Source organism: Mustela nigripes, chromosome 10 (assembly GCF_022355385.1).
Source record: "Mustela nigripes isolate SB6536 chromosome 10, MUSNIG.SB6536, whole genome shotgun sequence".
In the NCBI taxonomy this organism is placed as follows: Eukaryota; Metazoa; Chordata; class Mammalia; order Carnivora; family Mustelidae; genus Mustela; species Mustela nigripes.
In genome coordinates, this window is record NC_081566.1 from 61,833,680 (window position 1) to 61,856,234 (window position 22,555).

Sequence of the window (22,555 nt, forward strand, 5' to 3'; positions counted from 1 at the left end):
GGGCGGTGGGAATCCTCCACCCACAGGAAGCTCAAGTTCCTCCCCCAAGTCTTCAAGGCTCTCAGTCCCTCCTGTTCCTCATCCTCCCAACTTCCTTCTAAAACTTGAATCTGGGGGCGCGGGGGGGGGGGGGGCTCAGTGGGTGAAGCCTCCGCCTTCTGCTCAAGTCATGATCTCAGGGTCCTGGGATCCAGCCCCGCATAGGGCTCTCTGCTCAGTGGGGAGCCTGCTTCTCTGCCTACTTGTGATCTCTGTTAAATAAATAAAATCTTTAAAATAAAAAAATTAAAATGACTCTGTCCCTGACTCTTTGCTCTCCCGTTGCGCAGAATCGTCTACACCTTTTTCCCGCTGGTGACTCTAGTACTCACGGAATTTAAGGAGAAGGGGGGCGGGAGACAATGAGCAAAAATTTCCTTCGAAGTGCAGGGTTCCGGGGACTAGTTATTCAGCCAGCCTCCGCTAGAGGGAGACTTCGTCTCAGAAAAGAAAAGATGGGCCATCAGGTCGAGGGGAAGCGGCGGTGTTCATTACCTCTTGTATCTAGTTTTGTGTTGTGGCCAACTCTTAAAAAAAAAAAAAACCAAAACCTTTGTTTTGAAAATAATAGAATTCATTTGGCTTTTTTTTAATTTTAGGAATTGCTTTCACTTTTAAATTTATAATTATTTAAAATATTTACATAGTTCTGGGCGCCTGGGTGGCTCAGTGGGTTAAACCACTGCCTTTGGCTCAGGTCATGATCTCAGGGTCTTGGGATCGAGTCCCACATCAGGCTCTCTGCTCAGCAGGGAGTCTGCTTCCTCCTCTCTCTCTCTCTGCCTGCCTCTGCCTACTTGTGATCTCTCTCTGTCAAATAAATAAATAAAATCTTAAAAAAAAAAAAAAAAGGATTCTCTAAAATATTTACATAGTTCCAAAACAAGGTATATTCTAAGTTTCTCTTCTAACCCTGTCCTCTCCACCTTATTCTTCCCTCTTCCCAATCATACTGTTTATTTTTCCAACTTTTTTGGGTTTTTTTAAAAGATTTTAAGTATTACGAGGCCCTATAGCTCAGGGGTTAGAGCACTGGTCTTGTAAAAGATTTTAAGTATTTATTTGGGAGAGAGACAGAGACAGAGGATGGGGGAGGAGGGGGAGGGAGAAGCAGGCTCTCGCTGAGCAGGAAGCCTGACAAACACAAGAACATACTATTCGCAGGCATCTGTCCTACCCCTGGCTCTAGTCATGTGAGGTACCTAACGGCGATCATTCATTCCATAGTAGCCCTTTAACTCATTGCTTTTTTTTTTTTTTTAATCAGCTCTAAGCCCAAGGTGGGGCTTGAACCCCAGACCCCAAGATCAAGAGCCGCATGCTCTGTGCACTGAGCCGGCCAGGCACCCGTGCAATTGCATAATACTCCATCGTGGGGAAGTACCATAGTCTTACTGACGTGCCGGCTGTTAAAATAATGCTGTGTTTAATAATAGCACGTACTCCTGTTCCTATTTTTGCTGGAGTATCTCTGAGGTAGATTCCCAGAAGTGGGACTGATGTGGGAGCAAAGGCAAAAGAAAAATTTTCTTTCTACTTTTGCAGCCCATTGCCAAGTCCTTGAAACAGGCAGAGTGACATCCTTTAAGAACACAGCCGCCTGGATGTTAACACTTTGCTAAGTGCAAAAGGCAATCATAGCTTAGTATCCTCCAGACTCCCTAGGATCCTGTAAGTCTTCTTTAACATATAAAAATTCCTTTGGAAACCGCCTTTTCCCCTATGCCCCAAGATACATATTGGCAACCCTCCTCCAAGCATATGCCCCTCGATACACATCTGAAGGTTCTCATGACCAGTGTTTTATTAAGCAGTAATAAATGGCCTCTTCCCAACAATAGCTCACCCCCTCAAGGTCCTGGAAACCTTGCAGCCAAAATTCCTTAAAGACTTGGGCTCTCCTTAAACCCCTCCCATCTTGAAAATATAGAATGGGCCACTCTCACGGACCCAGCGCTGTTCTTTCTGCCCACGGGTCCTGTCTATGTGCTTTAATAAAACCACCGTTTTGCGCCAAAGATGCCTCAAGAGTTCTTTCTTGGCGGTCAGCTTCGAACCCCAAACACTTCTTATATCAGGATTGCTGGTTGTGCCAGCTAGCGACTGCCGGATCTATGGTGCAGGTTGCCCCGACTGCATTTCCGCACTCAGTGTATGGGGAGTGTCTGTTTCCTCACAGCCCGGCGGAGAGGGTGCGATCACGCCAGTCGCAAGGCTGAGCTATGTGTCTCTCTGTCGTCTTAATGCACATTTTTGAAAAGTTATGAGCCATGTGGTACATTTTCATATGGTTAATAGCAATTTCTCTCTTTCTCCGTGATATGCCTTTGATATCTCTAGCCCAGTTTTCTATAAGGTTATTAGGGTTTTTTTCTTATGTATTTTTAGTTTTTATCAGTAATCTTTTCTGTAATTTTTTTTTAAAGATTTTATTTATTTATTTGACAGACAGAGATCACAAGTAGGCAGAGAGGCAGGCAGAGAGAGGGGAGGGGAAGCAGGCTCCCCGCTGAGCAGAGAGCCCGTTGCAGGGCTCGAACCCAGGACCCTGGGATCATGACCTGAGCCAAAGGCAGAGGCTTTAACCCACTGAGCCACCCAGGTGCCCCTTGTCTGTAATGTTTTAAAATATTTCCCAGTTGTCTTTTCACTTTGCCTTTAGTGGTTATTATGTATTAAAATCTGTCAGTTTGCATCCATGGAGATAATCATACATTTTGTTTCACTTTGGCTCAATTAACATGATAGATTTTAACGGATTTCCTAATATGACTGTCCATTCTCGCATTCACAGAGTTATCGGCCACTTGGTCATGATGAATATATATATATATTTTTAAGATTTTATTTATTTATCAGAGGGGGGGAGAGAGCGTGCACAGGCAGACAGAATGGCAGGCAGAGGCAGAGGGAGAAGCAGGCTCCCTGCGGAGCAAGGAGCCCGATGTGGGACTTGATCCCAGGACGCTGGGATCATGACCTGAGCCGAAGGCAGCTGCTTAACCCACTGAGCCACCCAGGCGTCCCGATGAATATTTTTTTTAATGTGCTTTTGTATTCTGCTTGCTAATGTTTTGTGAAAGATCTTTGCATGGGAGAGCCTGGTGGGCTCGGCCCAAAGAGTATGTGACTCTTGATCTCGAGGTCGTGAGTTCAAGACCCATGTTAGGTGTAGAGATTACTTAAATAAATAAAAATTTTTAGAAAAGATTTTTGCAGGCGCCTGGGTGTCTCAGACAGTTAGGCAGCTGCCTTTGGCTCAGGTCATGATCCCAGAGTCCTGGGATGAAGTCCTGTATCTGGCTTCCTGCTCAGCGAGGAGCCTGCTTCTCCCTCTCCCTCTGTCTCCCCCAGCTTGTGCTCTCTCTGTGTCCAATAAATAAATAAATTTTTTAAAAAAGATTTTTGCATTGATATTAATAAGTGAAATGACCTACCTTGTTCTTTTTTATTATAGTCTTTGTCATGGTTCCAAAATTCAGGTTTGGGAATTCGTAACTCCCTTCATGACATGAATTTGGGAGGTTTTCTTCTTTCTCTGCGCTCTAGAGTGACTTAAGAAGGTTTTATTTTGTAAAGTTTGATAGGATCCCCTAGTGAAACTATCTGCGCCTGTTTTGTTTTGTAGGAACTCTAACTAGTTTAATTTTATGTTAAATGGTCTGTTTAGACTTTCTGTCTCCACAGGGGTCAATTGTGTTAAATTTTTCTACAAAATTATCCACATAATTTAGATTTTTAAATATACTTACAAAGAATATTTTTAAAATTTCCTCTCCTATGTCTCTTCATTTCTAATTTCATGTATTTGTGCTGTCTCCCCCACCACTTTTTTTAAAGATTTTCTTTATTTATTTGACAGAGAGAGAGACAGCAAGAGAAGGAACACAAGCAGGAGGAGTGCGAGAGGGAGAAGCAGGCTTCCCGCAGAGCAGGGAGCCTCGAGCGGGGCTCGATCCCAGGACCCCAGGGTCATGACTGGAGCCGCCCAAAGACTGAGCAACCCAGGCGTCCTTCCCCACTTTTCCTGAGTAGTTTAGCTAAGAAGGTAACTTTATTTTTTCAAACAGACTGGCTGGGACTTTAGTGTTACTTTTTGTTGTGGTTGTTTACAGACCGTTAATCTCTGCCTTTCTTTTTACTTATTCCTTCCTTCTGCTGTCAATGTTGTAATGTTTATTCATTCGTTTTTACTTTAATTCATATAGGTATTTGATATCATAAATATTTCTGATAGCTATTTTAACTATTTCTCATAGATTCTGGTTTTCGTTATTACTATTTTTCCTTCTTTTTTTCATGAATGAGTTTTGTTTTATTTTTTTTTTAAGATTTTATTTATCTATTAGACAGAAGGAAAGAGCACAAGGAGGTAGAGAGGCAGGCAGAGGGAGAGGAGGGGAAAACAGGCTTCCTGCTAAGCAAGGAGCCCGAGGTGGGATTTGATCCCAGAACCCTGGGACCATGACCTGAGCCGAAGGCAGTTGCTTAAGCAACTGAGCCACCCAGGCGCCCCCATCATTACTATTTTCAAAAAAAAATTCTACAACTTGTGTTGCGTTTCCCCTTTGACCCAAGAGTGGTTTAGCAGCATTTTTTTTTTTTTTACATTTCCTGTTAGAAGAGTCTTTTTTGTTTGTTGTTGTATTTTAATACCTACTTATATTACATTGTGGCCCTAGAATACTATTTGTTTTATTATTTTTTTTCCCTTGGAATTTACTGAAATTTTCTTTGAGGCCGAATGTGTTGTGAATGCTTTAAAAATGTATTTGGGGGGGTCCCTGGGTGGCTCAGTCAGTTAAGAGTCTGTCATTGGCTTGTGTCATGATCCCAGGGTCCTCGGATCGAGTCCCATGTCGGGCTGTTTCTCTCTCTCCTCCCTGCTTGTGCTCTCTCACTATCTCTGTCTGTCTCTCAAATAAATAATAAATAAAATCTTTTAAACAATGCATTTGAGGGTGCCTGAGTGGCTCAGTGGGCTAAAGCCTCTGCCTTTGGCTCAGGTCATGATCCCAGGGTCCTGGGTTCGAGCCCCACATCGGGCTCTGCTCAGTGGGGAGCCTGCTTCCTCCCCTCTCTCTGCCTGCCTCTCTGCCTACTTGTGATCTCCATCTGTCAAATAAATAAATAAAATCTTTAAAAAAAATGCATTTGGGGGGAAAAAGCATATTCTCTATTATCAAGTTTCAGAGTTTAATACACATTAAGTCTATCTTGTTCATTATGCTATCTGGGTTTCTATGCTCTTGTTATTTTCACCTCATCGTTCTAGATCTGAGAGATCTAGTACCGTATCTGGTTACTGGTGTGCTTCTTTTTCTTTCTGTATTAAACATAATTCTCTCTTCTTTTTTCAAATTGCAGTAGACATTTACCTCGTAAAACGTTTTATTTATTTATTTTTTTAAATTGCAGTTTCCCCTCGACCACTTTTTTTTTTAAGACTTTATTTATTTATTTGACAGAGAGATCACAGTAGGAGAGAGGAAGGGAAGAGATCACAGAGAGAAAGGGAAGCAGGCCCCCCCGCTGAGCAGAGAGCCCGATGTGGGACTCGATCCCAGGACCCTGAGATCATGACCTGAGCCGAAGGCAGTGGCTTAACCCACTGAGCCACCCAGGCGCCTCGTAAAACGTTTTAGTCCGAATTCTCCTTTCTTGGATAACGGCAATTGCGGTCCCTGCTTCAGTTATAAAAACCAAAAACAACAACAATAAAAGCCTCTGGTCCATTTTTGTTTGGGTCATTCATCGTTGGCCCGAGTCTCCTCACTTCAGGTGTTACATTTGCACGGCACGCTGCTGGGTTTTGCTTTGTCACATCATTTTCTTTAACAGGCACGTGGTAGACTCCTTAATAAATTTATTGATGTGATCAATATGTTTGACCTCTGATCTGCCTGTTATATATATATATATGGAAAGAGAGAGGGGGAGAGCAAGCATGACCCAGGGTGGGGGCAGAGGCAGAGGGACAAACGGACTCCATACTGAGCAGGAGCCTGACACGGAGCTGATCCCAGGACCTCAAGAGATTGTGACCTGAGCCGAAGTCAGATGCGTAACCAGCTGAGCCACCCAGGCACCCCTATGTTATATTTTTATATATTTAAGTCTTTCACTGTATGATCTATTTCATTTGCTTCCTCCTCTCCCCTCATGTCCATTTTCTAACATAGCTTCTGGTATTTGGGAGGAGTTTGTATTTTTGTTCTAATGGTTAACTTTATCCTAAAACTTTTATACAGTACGTAAGTTCTCTCTTTTTGGCTTTTGTCTGTGTGGCCACGTGAGAAGGTAGAAAATATCTATAATGGTCTTTGCCCCTTCCAGCCCTGTTCCTGGCAGAGCTCCTAAAACCCTCATAGTTTCTTAAGTGATTAGAGCGCTAGGAGGATCTTTTGCTCTGGTGTCTGGTCTCTGACCCCAGTTTCTTACACAGAGCTCCTAAATCCCTTGGAATCTCCTGGGTAGCAGGAGTGTCTTTTGTTCTGAGGCAACGCTGGGGTTGCTCCTGAATGGGGTCTGGTCACCAGACAGAGGGAGACCTGATTAGAAGTCTAGAATTTTCGGCCCCTCCCATTCTCCGGAGAGGGAGGAGGAGCTGGAAATGGGTTAATGACGGGCCACGCCAGGTGACGAGGGCTCCCTCAGAATCTCAATAGTGCAGGGCTTGGGGGGCTTCCAGGTGGGTGGGTACGTGGAGATCAGGGGTGAGGGTGTGCCTGGGGAGGACGTAGAAGCACCACACCTCTGCCCACACCCCTGCCCGAAACCTCTCTTCCCACGGTATCCTTAATCATATCCTCTTATAATAATGAGCTGGGAAACAGGACGTGAACAGTTTTCCTGAGTTCTGTGAGCCACTCTGGCAAATTAATTAAACTCAAGGAGGGGCTCCTGAGAACCCCTCCCTTACAGCCATCAGGCAGAAGCCCAGGTGATAGTTGGGAGTTGGCAGCTGCCACCTGAACTGGGGGTGGCTGGAGGGGGACAGCTTTGTGGGACTGAGCCCTTGACCTCAGGGACCTGATACACTAAGTGGACTGTGTCGGGATGGGGTTAAACTGCAGGCTGCCCAAGTAGACTCGCAGAACTGCTTGCTGTGGCCCACCCCACCCCCCACATCTCGTGTCCGCAGAGCCGACTGTGACAGCAGTGTGCCCTTAATATGGAGAAACATCTAACCAATCTAGGAATCTCTCTCTCTCTCTCTTTAATGTCTTGCTGAGCACTTTCTATAACATTTTTTTTTTTTTTTTTGGAGTGGGCTCTATACTCAACTTGAAGCTTGAACTCACGACCCCTAGGACAAGAGTTAAATGTCTCACCCACTGAGCCCGCGCTCTCTTAACAGCCCTCTTCTTGCTCCCTAACTGGAGGCAAACTCCTTCTAGTCCTAGTTAACATCTCTGTGCCCAACAGTGATGCTTCTCACAAACTCTGCCTAAACTCTCCTCACTGATAGCTGCACTAGATTTCAGGGCTGCCGAGAACCTGGGAACATAAAAGAATACATATTCATGGTTTTTTGAGATCGTGTTTCAATACATGATAAAGTAACAGTATCTGTTTTCAGACTTTCTGGTCACCCTCCTTGTTGTCCAAGCACATGGCTATCATATGCTACAGTTTCCATTACAGCCAAGGAAACACAAATTTAATTCTGACCACTAGTGAGAGATATTGATGTCTCTCGAGTCATTTGGGTTGTACACAGCGTGTTCTCTGGATTCCTCAGGAAGGGTTCTGATCAATAATATTCTTCTTTTAGGGAGTGTGTGGGGAGATAGAATAGTTTCCAAAAGAGGGGAAGAAAATAGAATCAGAAATCCGTAATCTATAGAGAAGTTTTGAAGTACCTTCTGTCTCTGCAGCCGGCCATCTCTTCCCTGCTTACTGTGCACAGAGCTGTACCGTGTGTCAAACTCTAAGGGAATATACAGAAGCCATGGGACATGGCTTGTGTGAAGGTGAGCCAGTAGCTTGATTGGATAAGATCCTGTGAGCCCAGGAAACTAGGCACTAGCCAGCTTCTAGTCTAAGACCCCCTGCCGCATGTCCCAGTGAAGCAGCAGGCAGGGTATCTTGGAACTATCTGGAAGAAACCTTGGGGAGCTGATGGTGTGACTAGAGACAATGATTCAAGGGTCAAATGGTAATAGATGAGATGCCCAAAGTTTTCCTAATGAGGGCTTACTAATGATTTCTGGTACTAAAAATTACCACGGGGAACAAATACAAATAAAATAAAATTACCATGGGAAGAAAAATACATCAAAAGTACATGTTGCTGACTTTTGGCTGTTATACGTTAGAAAACACCCAATAAGGTAGTTTATCTAACAACGCAAAAATTTTTTAAAGATCTTTACCTATTTATTTGACAGAGAGGGAGAGATTACGAGTAGGCAGAGAGGGAGGCAGAGAGAGGGCGGTGGGCTGAGGTGGCGGGATGCGGTGGGGGGGGGCAGGCTCCCCGCTGAGCAGAGAGCCTGATGCAGCCTTGATCCCCAGACCCTGAGATCATGACCTGAGCCAAAGGCAGAGGCTTAACCCACTGAGTCACCCAGGCGCCCCTAACAATGTAAATGTTTGAGGGAGAAGTTACTCTAGCTTTAATATCTGGGAAGGAGTATGGGATGAAAGCAACTTTGAGATCTAATCAATTCCATCGGGACTCCAAATTTTGCCAGAAAATCTGACACATGGCTGGAGGAGGTGTAACCTCTTTGGAAGGCAACCAGGCACTATCTATCAAGATCAGCAGGGCGCCAGGCTGGCTCAGCCCATGGAGCGTGGGACTCTCGATCTCAGGGTATTAAGTCCAAGCCCCACGCTGGGTATACAGATGACTTAAAAATAAAAATCTTAAGGAAAATGCAATACCCTTTGACTGTATAATTTCATTTCTGTAAATTTATCTCTCAAATATGCTCACAAAGATGCAAAATAACACCTGTACAAAGTTACTCATCTCTGCATTGTTTTAACAGCAACAAAACTGCATGTTCAACAATAGGACCCTGATTAGATAAAGTGTAACACATCACCATTGCTCCTGTGCAGCTGTAACAGAGCTCTTTATGCGCTACTGTGTAATGGTACTCCAAATGTATTTTTCTTTTGTTAACATTTCATTTTTAAGTAATCTCTACACCCAACAAGGGGTTCGAATTCACAACCCCGAGATCTAGAGTCACACACTCCACTGACTGAGCCACCCAGGCGCCCCCGAAATACCTCTCTTAATCTTAACGTAAGTAGTATGGTATCCTACAATTTGTGTAAAACGTAACAGCGATTAATAAAGTACATGTTTCTATTTATCATTTATATTTCTTGTATAGGCACACAACCTTTGAAAAACTACACAAAAACTGCTAACTGGTTGTGGGGAAGTTATTACTTATTTTCTTAAAAAAAGACCCACTGGTTCAAAGCAAAGGCAGGAAGTCTTTATCATCTCTGGTCTCTCTCCACTGAAACTGACCAGCCTTCTTTTCCATCCTCTCTTTCTCTCCGATTACATTAGTCAGACTCCGATTGCAGGAAAGATACAAGCCCAGTTGGCCTGAAGATGCTGGCTGGCTTGCGCAGAAGTCAGAATAAAGCGCTCGGTAAAAAACAGATAGAAAAAAATCTCTCTCCCTGAACATGTTCTACCTTTCACATTCTCATTCCCTGTAAGGCCCAACCACATTTTTTACTTTTCGAATCTGCTATAAATCTCCTATAACTTTATAAGTAAATCTCCCCCTTTTCTTTTTAAGGTAAACTGCATAGCTACCTCTTTTTACTGGGCGGTCTTGAGCCAGCAGGGATGCCAAAAGTACTGAGCACTCACTATGCCTCGGTGCCTTCCTGGCAGTGTCACAAATGTTTACTGCTCAAAACTAAGCCTACACCTACTTCATGCCCTAAAGGAACTGAGATGAGAAAGATAAGTCACTCGTCCAAGGTCACAGGCTTCCGGAAGAGCTAGAATTTAAGCCAGGCAGTCTGACTCCAGAGTTCACGTGGGCGGTTGCCCTCCATTAGGTACAATTTATCTGTTACCTATAGATAACAAAGTACACTTGTAACTCAATGCAGATGGTCACAATCCAAATAAAAGATTTCCTGAGGTCTAATTTCTGGCCTCAGAGAACTGAGGCCAACAATGAGAGTATCTTGAGATATATTTTGTGAATGGGACCTTTACCAGGACCTTTACTTTGAAAGTGTTAAATCTGGTCCAACGAAAGACCATCACCTGTGCCTGAAGGCAACCAGTCAATCTGAAGGAAGACTAAACTTACGCACAATTTTATTAGAAGCTTGAAATTGCCTGTTATTATTTACAATTTCCTACTGTTTGTGAAATTCTAACTAGAGAATTCACACAGGACCAAGCCAGGATTGGATTTTAGCAAGACAAATAACCTAAAATGGGCACCTCTCCCCCAAGAACAATAGGTTAGAGGATCCAGAAACAGACCCGAGTAAATTAAGGAATACATTAAACGTGGCATTTCAAATCAGAGGGGAGAAGACAGTTTATTCCAGGCATGATGCTGAGATGGACTGTCAGGCATCTGGAGACTGATTTTTTTTTTTTTTTTAAGATTTTACTTATTTGACAGACAGAGATCACAAATAGGCAGAGAAGCAGGCAGAGAGACAGGGGGAAGCAGACTCCCCGCTGAGCAGAAAGCCCAAGGTGGGGCTTGATCCCAGGACCCTGGAATCATGACCTGAGCCGAAGGCAGAGGCTTTAACCCACTGAGCCACCCAGGCACCCCACTGGAGCCTGATCTTAGTGTAGTCATCAAAATAAATTCTAGGAGGAACAAAATTTAAAAATAAAAACAACTATGTGAAAATTATCTTTTTAAACACTGGAATTCACAAAAAGCTATTTAAAGCATAAGATCCAGAAGCATAGAAAAAGCGAGCATCAGGGGCGCCTGGGTGGCTCAGTCGTTAAGCGTCTGCCTTCAGCTCTGGTCGAGATCCCAGTGTCCAGGGATCGAGCCCTGCCTCAGGATCCCAGCCCAGAGTGAAGCTTGCTTCTCCCGATACCACACTTCTGGTTTGTATTCCCTATCTCGCTGTCTGTCAAATAAATAAAATCTTAAAAAAAAAAAAAGAGCAGTAAATTTGACTATATAAATATTAAAAACATGTCCATGGTGGGGGAAAAAAAGGTGGCCACAAACAAATTAAATGACAGACACACTGGCAGAAAACGTTTGCAACACATTTGACAAAAGGACTAATTTCTGAATATACGATGACTTTAAACAGATTAGTAAAAATGATCAGCAGCCCAACAGCAAGTGGCAAAAGATACACAAGTTTATTTTTAGGAAAAAAAAAATAAAAGAAATTAAAAGGTTCATAAACATGTGCAAAAAATCATAAAATTGAGGAAATGCAAATTTAAAACAATGCTACACCGTATTTTACCTCCAGCATAAGAGACAATATAGTGTAATGGTTAAAATTGAAGGCTTGAGGGTGCCTGGGTGGCTCAGCTGGTTGAGAGTCTGCCTTTAGATGGGTCATGGTCCCAGTGTCCTGGGATCGAGTCCTGCATCAGGCTCCCTGCTCAGTGGGGAGCCTGCTTCCCCTTCTCCCACTCCCCCTGTTTCTGCTCTATGTCAAATAAATAAATAAAATCTTAAACAAAAATGGAGGGCTCTAGAGTCAGAATACTTGGGGTTATATCCTGGCTCTACTCCTTACTGTGTATGCCCCAGCTTCCTTGGCTGGGGTGGTTAGAGGAACCAAATGAGAAAATGTAATAAAAAGCAATCAGAACTGTGGCTGGCATATGGCAACTATATTCATTCTTATCAGGTTGACAAAAACAATAACAGCATGAGTAGTCGTGTTGGAAAGAGAGGACTGGGCCCTCATGGTCAGAACTTGTACAAGCTGGCACACTGTCTTTTGGCAACTCACATTCTAAATGAACAAGCCATCTGCCTTCGCAACTCACTTTTAGAAATGTATCCTATCAATCACATGTTCATAAAATTATATACCTATCTATATTTATATATTCATAAAGAGATACATATATATATACAGCTTTTCATTGCAAGAATGTCTATAACAGGGGCACCTGGATGGCTCCAGTCCAAACTGGTTTCGGCTCAGGTCATGACTGCAGTTTCGGGAGATCAAGCTGGGAGAGGAGCTCCCCGCTCAGAGAGGAGTCTGCTTCCCCTGTCTTTTCCTCTGCCCCTCCCCCTGCTCATATGATCTCTTTCTCCCTCTCAAATATATAAATCTTAAAAAGAATGTCTATTAACAACAAAAGATTGGAAAACAACCTAACTGGTCACCCAGATGCGACCAAATAAGTACACAACATTGTGTCCTAGAATGGAATAGTATACTGTCGTGAAAAAACATCCCCAAGACAGTTTAAAAAGGCAATCACAGGACAATGTGGGTATTCTGCCACTAGCGGTGTTAGAATGCACGGACACAAGAGAACAGTAAAAGTAGTTACTATCACGAGAGTAGCAGCAATTCTCTCTGAGGACCGAGACTGGGAGTTGAAGGCAGATGGAGATTTGCTCGGCATTAAACATCCTGCTGTAAAAATGGAACAATTCCCCCCACATACTTTGCTTTTTCCATTAAACAAAAACTAGTTGATTTTTTTAAAAAAAGAGTGTAGCCAGCAGATAATCTTACAACTCTACTGGAAAAGCATACCAGCTGAAGATAGAAGTTCCAAGAGAAAGGCTGGTGGTTTGACTCTCACTGGCTTTGAGGACGCAATGAATGTCCTAGAGCAAAGTCCTTGGTTCTGAAGGTTATGACTCTAGAGCGTTGAGAACCACAGGGAACACACGCAAGTCCTCTTTCCAGACCTGATGTTCTCCCGCTGTTCCCTGCCTGAGCCTAGAGAGCAAGGGCTGTTTGACTTCCAACTCTCCAGGTGGGGGGGTGCCCTTACACTTGGTGTGTTAGTTGGGATGACTGGAGGGGGGGAGGGGGGGCCTGACAACTGACCCCTAGAACGCTCTCTTGGTCGTCAATGATTTCTTTGAACAACTTACTTTTTTCCTTTCATCTTCACATCTCCTGTTATAGACTCACAACTCACACAGCAGTTTCACTTTCTCATTAATTCTGACCACCCAGGAAATGGATACCATAATGCCATTTTAGCTTTGTGTCCTGGCGCCACCACTTAACTCTCCAAAACTGGTGCTTTTCACACCACGTTTTCCACACTTTGCCTCTGGCAGTTCTAAAATGAAACCAAACCTGAATTTCCAGGGAGAGTTTGGGGCGGTGTCATCCAAGAACCTGACCACCACGTAGAAGGGCCGGCAGTCCGGAAGGTCCGCCTTCCGCCGTTGCCAGGCAACAAGGGTAAACAGCAAAAAGTGGCAGGATCATGGCCACTAACTACAGTGCCAACCAGGTAAGTTCTTTTTCCATCTCTAACGTTTAATTTTGCCTTTGGACTGACCCTCCCAGAGCATTCTGATTATTGAATGAGTAGCTGAATGTGGGGTGAGATGGTATTTTTCACCTCTTTAGCTATTCAGGGTAGAGAGGCCCCATGCACAAGCAAAAGGCATCCCGGGGTTAAGTTTGTAGGATCTAAACAAGAGGTCAGCAGGGTTTTTTCTGTAAAGGGCCAAAGGGTAAATATTTTCAATGTTTTAGGGCCACGAGGCAAAAATCAGAGATGTAGTACTTAAAATAGCAAGAGAAAATATTTTTCCATTAAATTCTTGACAAAATTAACTAACTTTTTGTAATATTAAATGAAAAAATAGAATTCTTTTGGGATGAGAAAACACTTCTTTGGGATGCAAAGCTACTGTTCCCTTTAATCAAATCAATTACAAATATCCATCTATAAAAACAATTCTTTGCTTTCTCAGGTCAACCCAAGACAGATAGGAGGATGGACTGGGCTCATGGACCACATTTGCCCATCCTTGGTCTAGATCAGGGCTGCCCAATAAAAAGCTAATGTGAGTCACCAATGTAATTTAAAATTCTCTAGTAGCTATATGAAAAAAGCTAAAAAGAAATAAAATTAACTTTAATAATATATTTAGCCCGGTAAGTCTAAAATATTATTTCAATGTTTACTCAATATTTAAAAAGTTATAATACAATGCTTACATTCTCTTCTTTTTTGTACTAACTCTCTGAAATTAAAAAGCACCTCCCTAGTCTAATGGGACTAGCCACGTTTCAAGTGTCCAACAGCCCCATGTGGCTAGTGGCACCATGTTGAAAAACACACACTTAGACGAAAAAATTACACCTTCTATAGGAGTTAAGCCTAGCTTGGCTGTTTAGGTCTCTGGTCATCAACTCTAAAGAACTGGGCCTCGTCATCATTTCCCAGGCACAGGGCCTTTGAGCGTCACAGAGATTCTCATCTTTCTCTCCACAGTATGAAAAAGCTTTCTCACCCAAGTATCTGCGGAACTGGGGTCCCGCCAAGCCAACGAAGGAGGTATTGCGTGTGTAGAGCTCCCACGGGCCAGTTTCTGATTCTTTCCACCACGTCATCTGGAATGCACTGGCACCTAATTCCTTTGGCCAACTCTAAATACCCATAGCCTCTCCCCTCCCCCAGCCCTGAACTCAAGCCCCTAGGATACCTTCTCTCTCTTTTCCATTCCATTTTCACAAGCACTTCTCTCCTCGCTTCTACCCCAGAGAATTTCCTCCCATGAAGGTTACACTCAGATTATCGCCAATGATCGTGGTCATCTGTTGCCTTCAGTGCCGCGTTCCAAGGTGAGATACTGATCCCTGTTCCTCCTGAGGAAGGTCAAGAACTGGGGCACAGAACCGGAGTAGCCGACATGGGGGTTTACAGTCTGGCATGGCCGCTACCTGGAAATTAAAGCTCAATCTAATTCCCATCGCAACATGCCTGTCCCCAAGCTTGCAGCCAGTTTATCGAGCACAAGAGCTGTGCTTCGCACCCAGAATGCCTTAAACCGATGAACGAACACCTTCATGTGATACTAACGCAGTGAGTACTCTGCTAGACTTAAGTTAAGCCAACAGAGTTAATATGGTGAAAAAATCTGGGTAACCTAAGTGAGACAGGGGTCAAGGACGAGAGGGGGCCTGGGAGACTGCGCGCTCCGTCTGAGACTGCGCGCTCCGTCTGAGACTGCGCGCTCCGTCTGAGTTCACCACCACGCATCCCAGGGGGGAAGGGGGGAAGGCAGACAACAGACCGCCAACAGGTCAGCAGTCCTGGGAAAAGCCTGTTGAAGAACCTCGTCTTCTTCCTTTTAGGCAAGCCCTTGGGGCTCTTTTATGGGCACCTGGCAAATGCCTCTGAAGATACCCCCTGCTCGGGTGACCCTGACCTCCCGTACGGTTGCTGGTGCTGCCTCCCTCACCAGATGGATACAGAAAAATCCGGATTTGCTCAAGGCCTCCAATGGGCTGCGTCCTGAAATCTTGGGCAAGGTATCTCTTCCTCCCACCTCAACTCAAATCCTATTATCTGCATTTCTTTTCAATCTCAAAAACCCCTCTTGTTATACCACCATCACCCAGGAGGGGGAACCTCTAACCAACCCGGTCTTCTCCTACCTGGTCCCTAACTCTCCTGATTCTTAACAAGAGGTGCTAAGGACATTTTCCCCCACAGTGCAAAATGATCCGATCTGACCTTTTGTCTATCGTATGGGGAGAAAGACGGTGAGCATTCTAAGATGGACTGGAAAGGACTTAGGGCCTGACCAGAAACATGACTCTGTTCCATTCTGCCCGGCAGCCTCATGATCCGGACAATCAGAGGAAACTCGGGAAGTCCATCACGAAGACTGTACAACAAGCCCCAAGTCCGACCATTATTCCTGGCTCCCCAGATGTAAAGCTCAGTTCCCCAGACCGACCCCAAAGCTCACACCCCTCTGCAGGTCACACTCCAGGTCCCCAAAGCCCAGCCAACTCTCTCAAGAGCCCACCAGGATGTCCACGTGTGCTAGAACCCCCGGCAGGTCCTAATCCAGCTGCAGTTCAGAAATGCAAGCCTGGAATTCCAGAGGCACCCAGGGACCACACTGAGAAAACTCATCTGAGTGATGTAAGCGAGACCCCCAGCGAGGGACGCAGAACAGGGAAATTATAGGGTGGGAATAAAGGCAAACTTGGAAAATAAACATCATCTGTTGAATCTATTACTGACTTGGATGTTTTTTCCTTCTGTTACGGCTGCTTCTTGTACCCCACGACTAGAAGGCGGGTTCGGGGAAATAGAGCAGGGAAAAGAACATGGCAGTGCTTGAGGCAGAACACATTTTTACAAGGACTAAGTCAGCTCTCCTCCAAAAGTGACCAAGAGGAAGTTGGTCCGAATTGTAGCAAAAGAAACCTCAAAGAACCAGCCTCTTACCCCCAGCCCCTCATTTTTCATCCTAAGCACACACAACTAAAACTTCTAAGTCTGAAATATGATCGCTTAGTAGAGCACACACGCATGTCTGGAGAAGACAGGGGAAGAAAAGGGAAGGGAAGCCAGAGTAGAAGACACTCTCCTTGTCTACGACTTCACGTCTGATGACAGAACCACGGGAAGACAAACTAGACAGAGTTATAGAAGTAAAACTCAAGCAAAAGGATACACATAGTTTGATAAAAGATCTACAGAAGTGACTGGAGGTCAGAGAAGAAAAAACAGAGAGAGATGGTTAAGTAGAAATTTAGGGCAAAATAACAAACATGAGGACAACTGTATGCCAGTCCCAAGCACCCAAATGGTAAGGAGCCACCCAGAAAAGGTACGATGTTCCCTATGCCCTTCCCAGCTTCCAACAGCTGCTCACACCCTCCTATTCCGCGGTCTTCCTGGCGCTGCTGCTCAGTGTTATGCCTTGCCAAGCCCCCCAGCTCTAAGGCCAGAGTGTTCCCTCATGAACGCTGGTCTCCCACTCTGCGGTCAACTAGAGAAGATGCAGGGTTTAAGCTGGAGGAAGGCTACAAAGGCTTCCCATGGCTCCTGCAGCAAGAAGGGGGAAGTGATCGTCACGTGAAGCAGAGACTACTCGGAGCGGGGAGGAAGACTGCTGGGGCAGGAGGTCCCCACTGTCTGCGCTTCAGTGACATCTTCCTGTCCAACTGCCCCCAATTACGGTCACTGCTCCTCCTCTCCAACCCGCAGCTCTAACCCGTTGGCCAACAACTCAGAAAGAGAGGTCTGCTACCCCTGGGTTTCCAGAGACTACCAGACCGCACTCCTGCCGAAGGAGGCAGAGATGCAGACGGCCGGCCCACACGGATTTTATAGGCAGCGAGTTTTCCCGTGAAAGTATGAATTTTGGCAGGTCTTCCGTGACCCCTCCTCTCTTATCTCGGCTCTCTGTTCTCTCCCACTCAACGGACTTCGCTCATCATCCCTTTGCTGCCACCTCCCCCGGTCCTCTGGCTCCTTACTGGACCGTTTGCTGAACTGGCCCCTGAGGTTTATGAACAGTTCTCAGTGGGATTCTGGAGCCTGCGATAATGCCAAGCTTCCACGGGCTTCGCCTCCTGTCTCTCGCTCCTTCCTTCTCTGCGGCTTCCCATGCTCTTCCGTCTCTGGCTACCTGCATTCGATTCCCTAAACACGGTCCCAGTGGCCAGGCGCAGGACAAGGGGTTTCCCTCCTCAGAAAGGTCAGGTTGGGGGATGCAAATGCCCGAGGCCAGAGGGAGGGGAGGAAACCAGCTCCGCCGTTCTCCTGGTTTTCTCGATTTCAAGGAGAGTCAAAGGCAAAATGAGTATTTTAATTCAGTTTCGGAAACAGATGTCACATGAATCTGGATTAGAAAAGAGGCTTGTTTTTACAGAACTGTAGGGGGGGTGGAAATAACCCTTAATATGTTCATTGTAATTTCCTGGACCTTCCTTTTGCACTAATAGCTAGATATCTTCTCCCCAAAGCACCTGCTTTAAAGCCAATCGACCCTCTTTACCTCCCGGGGGCTGGGACAGGCGGACTCCCCCCCCCACCCCTCTTCTTCCAGTCACACTGTGTGGGTGCTGAGGTCGCCGGGCTCTGACCAATGAACAGAACTGTCCTTTAAGCCAGCAACCCACAGGCAGTGGCACCCAAAGCCCCACTCCCAGTCCCCATGGCAGAGGCCACAGAGCTGGCATTGTTTCCACTGTGTTGGGAAGAAGGAGCTGACTGTCCGCACAAATCAAGGCCCGACGCGGAGAGAGAATGACGGCCTCCAGGCCCGGAGTAGGCCGCAAGCTGGGGGCAGGAAAAGGGAAGTTTTGAGTCATTCCATCTTTAGCAACAAGGGAGGAAACTGGACCCTCTCCCACTGCTCTGCTTCCAGGAGGTACTCTACCGCCACTGAGCTCCAAGGGGATGTGCAAGCACAAAGGGTCTAAGTAAATCAGGAGAACTTTTTCTTGGCTGGAGATGAGAGTGACAAACAGGAAGGGAGGTCAGGGAATCATTTAGGGGAAGACAATGCTGGGAACTTCGGCTCTTCACATGGCGGCCAGCCCTGCAGAGGTCAACACAGTAAGAACCAAGACAGCCACTCCAGACTGGTACAGCTGGGGAATCTTCAGGCCTTTCCCAAGGTCCCATACCTGCACAAAAAAGAAGAGGTGGAAAAAAAAAAAAAAAAAAAAAGAAGAAAGAATTTCAGCAATCAGGGCCCTAGGTACTCTCCTTTCCGAGAAAGTGGTTCCATCTCAACAGGCAACTCCCCCGGCACAGTTCCAAGGCAAAAGCACTTCTCCTGGGCCCCATGTTTCTCAAAACCCTACGTCTGGAACCTACCACCCAGTTGTCCCAGCGACAGAAAAGGCCTACGTACAAAATACAGCCCGTATATACAAAACCTTCCAGACTAAAGAGGTTAAACATTCCCTCATGACAACAAAACCAAATCAGTGTTTCCCAAATTGTTTCTCCACAAACTAGTTCCTCAGAATGCTAAAATGTGTTGCACGGGGGGAGAAAAGTCCCCTGCTGAATAAATCTAGCAGACATGTTACTGCGAGGCTTTTGAAACAACTGATTAACACACACCCTGAAGCTCCAGAACAGGGATGTAGGAAGAGTCTCGGTTTCTTAGATGCAGTCCATCGGAGAACCAACCCCCCACAACAGTCCCCCCCCCGCCCCGCCGCCCCGGCCTTTGAGAAGTAACGTCCAGTCACAGACCTAGAATTCCTAAAAAACACCACCAGATCAAGAACACTATTTCTTAATTTTGTTTGCCAGTGTATTCACAGCAAAAGTTCATAAAAGAATAAGCAATATTTACCATTACTATGTGTGCTGCATTCTCTATACTGTCTGCTATTACATTTCTGGTGGTTGGTTGGTTGGTTGGTTGATTTTTTTAAAGTAAGCTCTATGCCCAGTGTGGGGCTTCAACCCTTGAGCTCAAGGTCAAGTTGTGCTCTCCACCGACTGAGTCAGCCAGGAGCCCCTAAATTTCTGGTTTTGTTGGCAACGACCCAGTAAATTGATTTTCTACCCACTCCATCAAAAACCTGGGTTTTAAAAACACTGATCAAGCCTCTCCTGTCACGCAGGGACACTAATGTGTTATATACTCCTATTACACTCCACGTCCCTCAAAGCTCTCCGAGGGCAAAGGCAGAATTTTTAGGTGCTACACTTTCCACACTTGACTACCCCAGGGTAACACAAACGCCCACACTGTGAATGTTAAACCGAATGAGGAGGACTTAAGAGGAAAGTCAGAGAGAGCCGGGGTGGGGGCGGGGAGGGGTTGCGGGTGGAGAATCAAGCCTCCATCTAGATCAGATTAGGAGTCAAGCAGATGCCACACAGAGCTGTCTTGCTTATACAGGCATGGTGCTTTACCAAAAAAACCCCGAGTCCTACTGGCTGGCGGTGCCGGGGAGGGGGGGATATACTGTCTAGAACCCCAGAGGCCCTGTCCGTGCCCACCCCCATCACTCCTACCAGTTCCACTCCCCTATCCCCAGGAGATCTTCTGGGAAGGCAACCATGAAGCTCCTAGAGCAAGTCTGGTCCCACACCCAGAGCCAGTACTTGCTACAAGAAAAAACAAAAGCAGATTTAAGGGCTTAAGAAAAGCCTTTAGGCTCCTCACTTCTCTCCAAGAGATTACCATGAGGGGAGGAACCGGGGCAGAAAAACCTTGACTGAGCCCCGTGATTTTGCGAAACCTGTTCCCTTTCCCTCCCCACAGACTGAGACAAAAGCCAATCCGCGGCCAGGCAAGCCCGCTAGAGTCCGGATGTGACCGGAGGAAGCTCATCAGTTGCTCTTCATTAGGGAGGTTTGTTCTGTGGAATACGAAGTCGTTAACGGAAATGCTCTCCTCAGTCCCCTCCTGGAGGGAGGTGAGGTCACTGGGACTCAAACGGAACACTGCCCCAGGGCACAGGGCATAGATACACTTAATTAAATAGGTCATTTAGTCTCTCACTTTTCCGATTCCATTCAACTACTGGACCAGACTGAAATTCAAAAGGTGCTGGTTTCTAGATTCTTTTATTTATTTATTGGTCTCTAGATTCTGATGTGGAAATTATAAAGGTCAGATTAAGGCAGGAGTACCCATCTGACAGATGACTCAGGTTAGGAAGGATGTGGAAGATAAGAAAGAATGGAATCGGGGCGCCTGGGTGACTCAGTGGGTTAAGCCTCTGGCTTTGGCTCAGGTCATGATCTCAAGGTCCTGGGATCAAGCCCCGAATCGGGCTCTCTGCTCAGCAGGGAGCATGCTTCCCTTCCTCTCTCTCTGCCTGCCTCTCTGCCTACTTGTGATCTCTCTCTCTGTCAAATAAACAAATAAAATCTTTAAAAAATAAAAAGAAAGAATGGAATCTTTACCGTCTTCTTGGGATACAAAGCAAGACAAAGGGTTAGAGAGATCACAAAACATGAAATCTTAAAATGCTGGAGAGGGTCTGATCTCTGACCTGGGGCAGGCATGATTCAGCTTTAATCCCTTTATAAAAGAGAAGGAAGGGGGGCGCCTGGGTGCCTCAGTTCGTTAAGTCTTTGCCTTCAGTTCAGGTCATGATCCCAGGGTCCTCGGATCGAGTCCCGCATAGGGCTCTCTGCTCAGTGGGGAGTCTGTCTCTCCCTCTCCCCCTGCCCCCTCTCCCACTCTTTTTCTCTCTCTGTCTGTCTCTCTCTCGTGTGTGTGTGTGTGTGTGTGTGTGTGTGTGTGTGCTCTAATGAATAAATAAAATCTTAAAAAAAAGAGAGAGAGAGAGAGAAGGAGGGGCTCCTGGGAGGCTCAGTGCGTTAAGTGTCCAACTCTTGGTTTCAGCTTGGGTCAGAATCTCAGGGCCCAGGGATCGAGCCCCATGTTGGGCTCCGCGCTCAGCGGGTCTGCATGGCCCTCTCCCTCTGCTCCTCCCTGGCTCACACATGCCCTGAGTACACATGCATGCGCTCTCTCTCTCTCTCAAATAAATAAATTTTTAAAACAGTAACAAAATTTTTTTAAAAAGAGAGAGAGAGAGGAGAAAAGTCATGTAGGAGGCAGCATGGACAGTTTTCAGGCCATAAAAAGATTCCTAACCCCAGTATTAAAATCTGGGATCTTCGGTACCTAGTTTCTGTTAGAGTTGGCCCCATTCTCTCCAAGAGCTCAACAAAACCCAAATCCAGTTCACGCAATCCAAAGTCAAGGTAACAGAAGTTAACATTAGAATTAATAATTAAATTAATAATTTGAGTCCAGCTGGACCTGTCACCCCGGGTTAGTAGGAATGACAGACTGAAAGGAGCAACCATCTAGCTCAGAACTGAAAACCCAGGGTCTAGAAAGGAACCTGACACATGGCAGGTACCAATTAATTATCTAGTAAGCCTGCCTTCTGTGTCATAGGGACGGCCTGGCTTCAGGGGCCTCTCTCAGCAACACGCCTCATAGAAATGGAAGTGTTCACACCGAGACCCCGCAAGTGCCTGCCAGGCCAACACCCAGAGCTCGGCGGGATCCCCGGCAGAATCCCCGGCAGGGCTACCACGGCGTGCGCGCAGCTCCTGCTGAGCTCTCCCCTGGAAGTCCTAGCAGAGTCCAGACAACGAACCTCTGGGGCGACACTGAACGCAGGCGACGCAGGAGACCCCTACACTCCCCTCACTCCCTCCCCCAGAAGACGTATCGGCCAACCATTCACTTACCAAGTGTCGGATGCCGTTCCAGGTGTGATACATGAGGGGGAAGACCAGCGCAAACTTGGCCGTGTAGATCAGTGATGGCCCCAGACACAGGGACTTCACAAGCTCCAAATGAGACTCAAAGTTCCCAGGGATCAACAGGGCCGACAAGCCGAAGAGAGAGACACCTGAGGAGAGAACCAAGTGAGGGCATTAGAGCTGTCCGGCAGCTAGCACCACTGGGACACAAAGAACTGGGTTCTCTGTCAGGCCCTGGGCCCCATGCGATTCTGACCCACTGTGAAATGGGAGAGACGGAAACTCATGTTCACGTCTGCAGCGGGAGGTGGGTGCTTGGTCCCGACCCTGATCTCCTGACCCTGCCGTGCC

At 46.0% G+C, this 22,555-nt stretch overlaps 2 protein-coding genes across 2 annotated transcripts in view; one reads left to right on the forward strand and one right to left on the reverse strand.

Annotated features, from left to right (window-relative positions):
- The first annotated feature begins 11,379 nt into the window (after positions 1-11,379).
- CFAP126 (cilia and flagella associated protein 126) lies at positions 11,380-18,578 on the forward strand. The gene is made up of 5 exons (XM_059413450.1): positions 11,380-13,474; positions 14,468-14,530; positions 14,737-14,817; positions 15,331-15,507; positions 15,818-18,578. The coding sequence occupies exons 1-5, from the start codon at positions 13,448-13,450 to the stop codon at positions 16,172-16,174; spliced, it is 705 nt and encodes a 234-aa protein (XP_059269433.1). The 5' UTR covers positions 11,380-13,447; the 3' UTR covers positions 16,175-18,578.
- SDHC (succinate dehydrogenase complex subunit C) overlaps positions 17,787-22,555 on the reverse strand; it is a 31,089-nt gene continuing 26,320 nt past the window's right edge. The window contains exons 5-6 of the mRNA XM_059413451.1: positions 22,190-22,353; positions 17,787-18,630 (exon numbers count right to left, since the gene is read on the reverse strand). Of these exons, the coding sequence (XP_059269434.1) occupies positions 18,526-18,630; positions 22,190-22,353 (269 nt within the window). The 3' untranslated portion in view covers positions 17,787-18,525. The remainder of the gene's footprint in view (positions 18,631-22,189; positions 22,354-22,555) is intronic.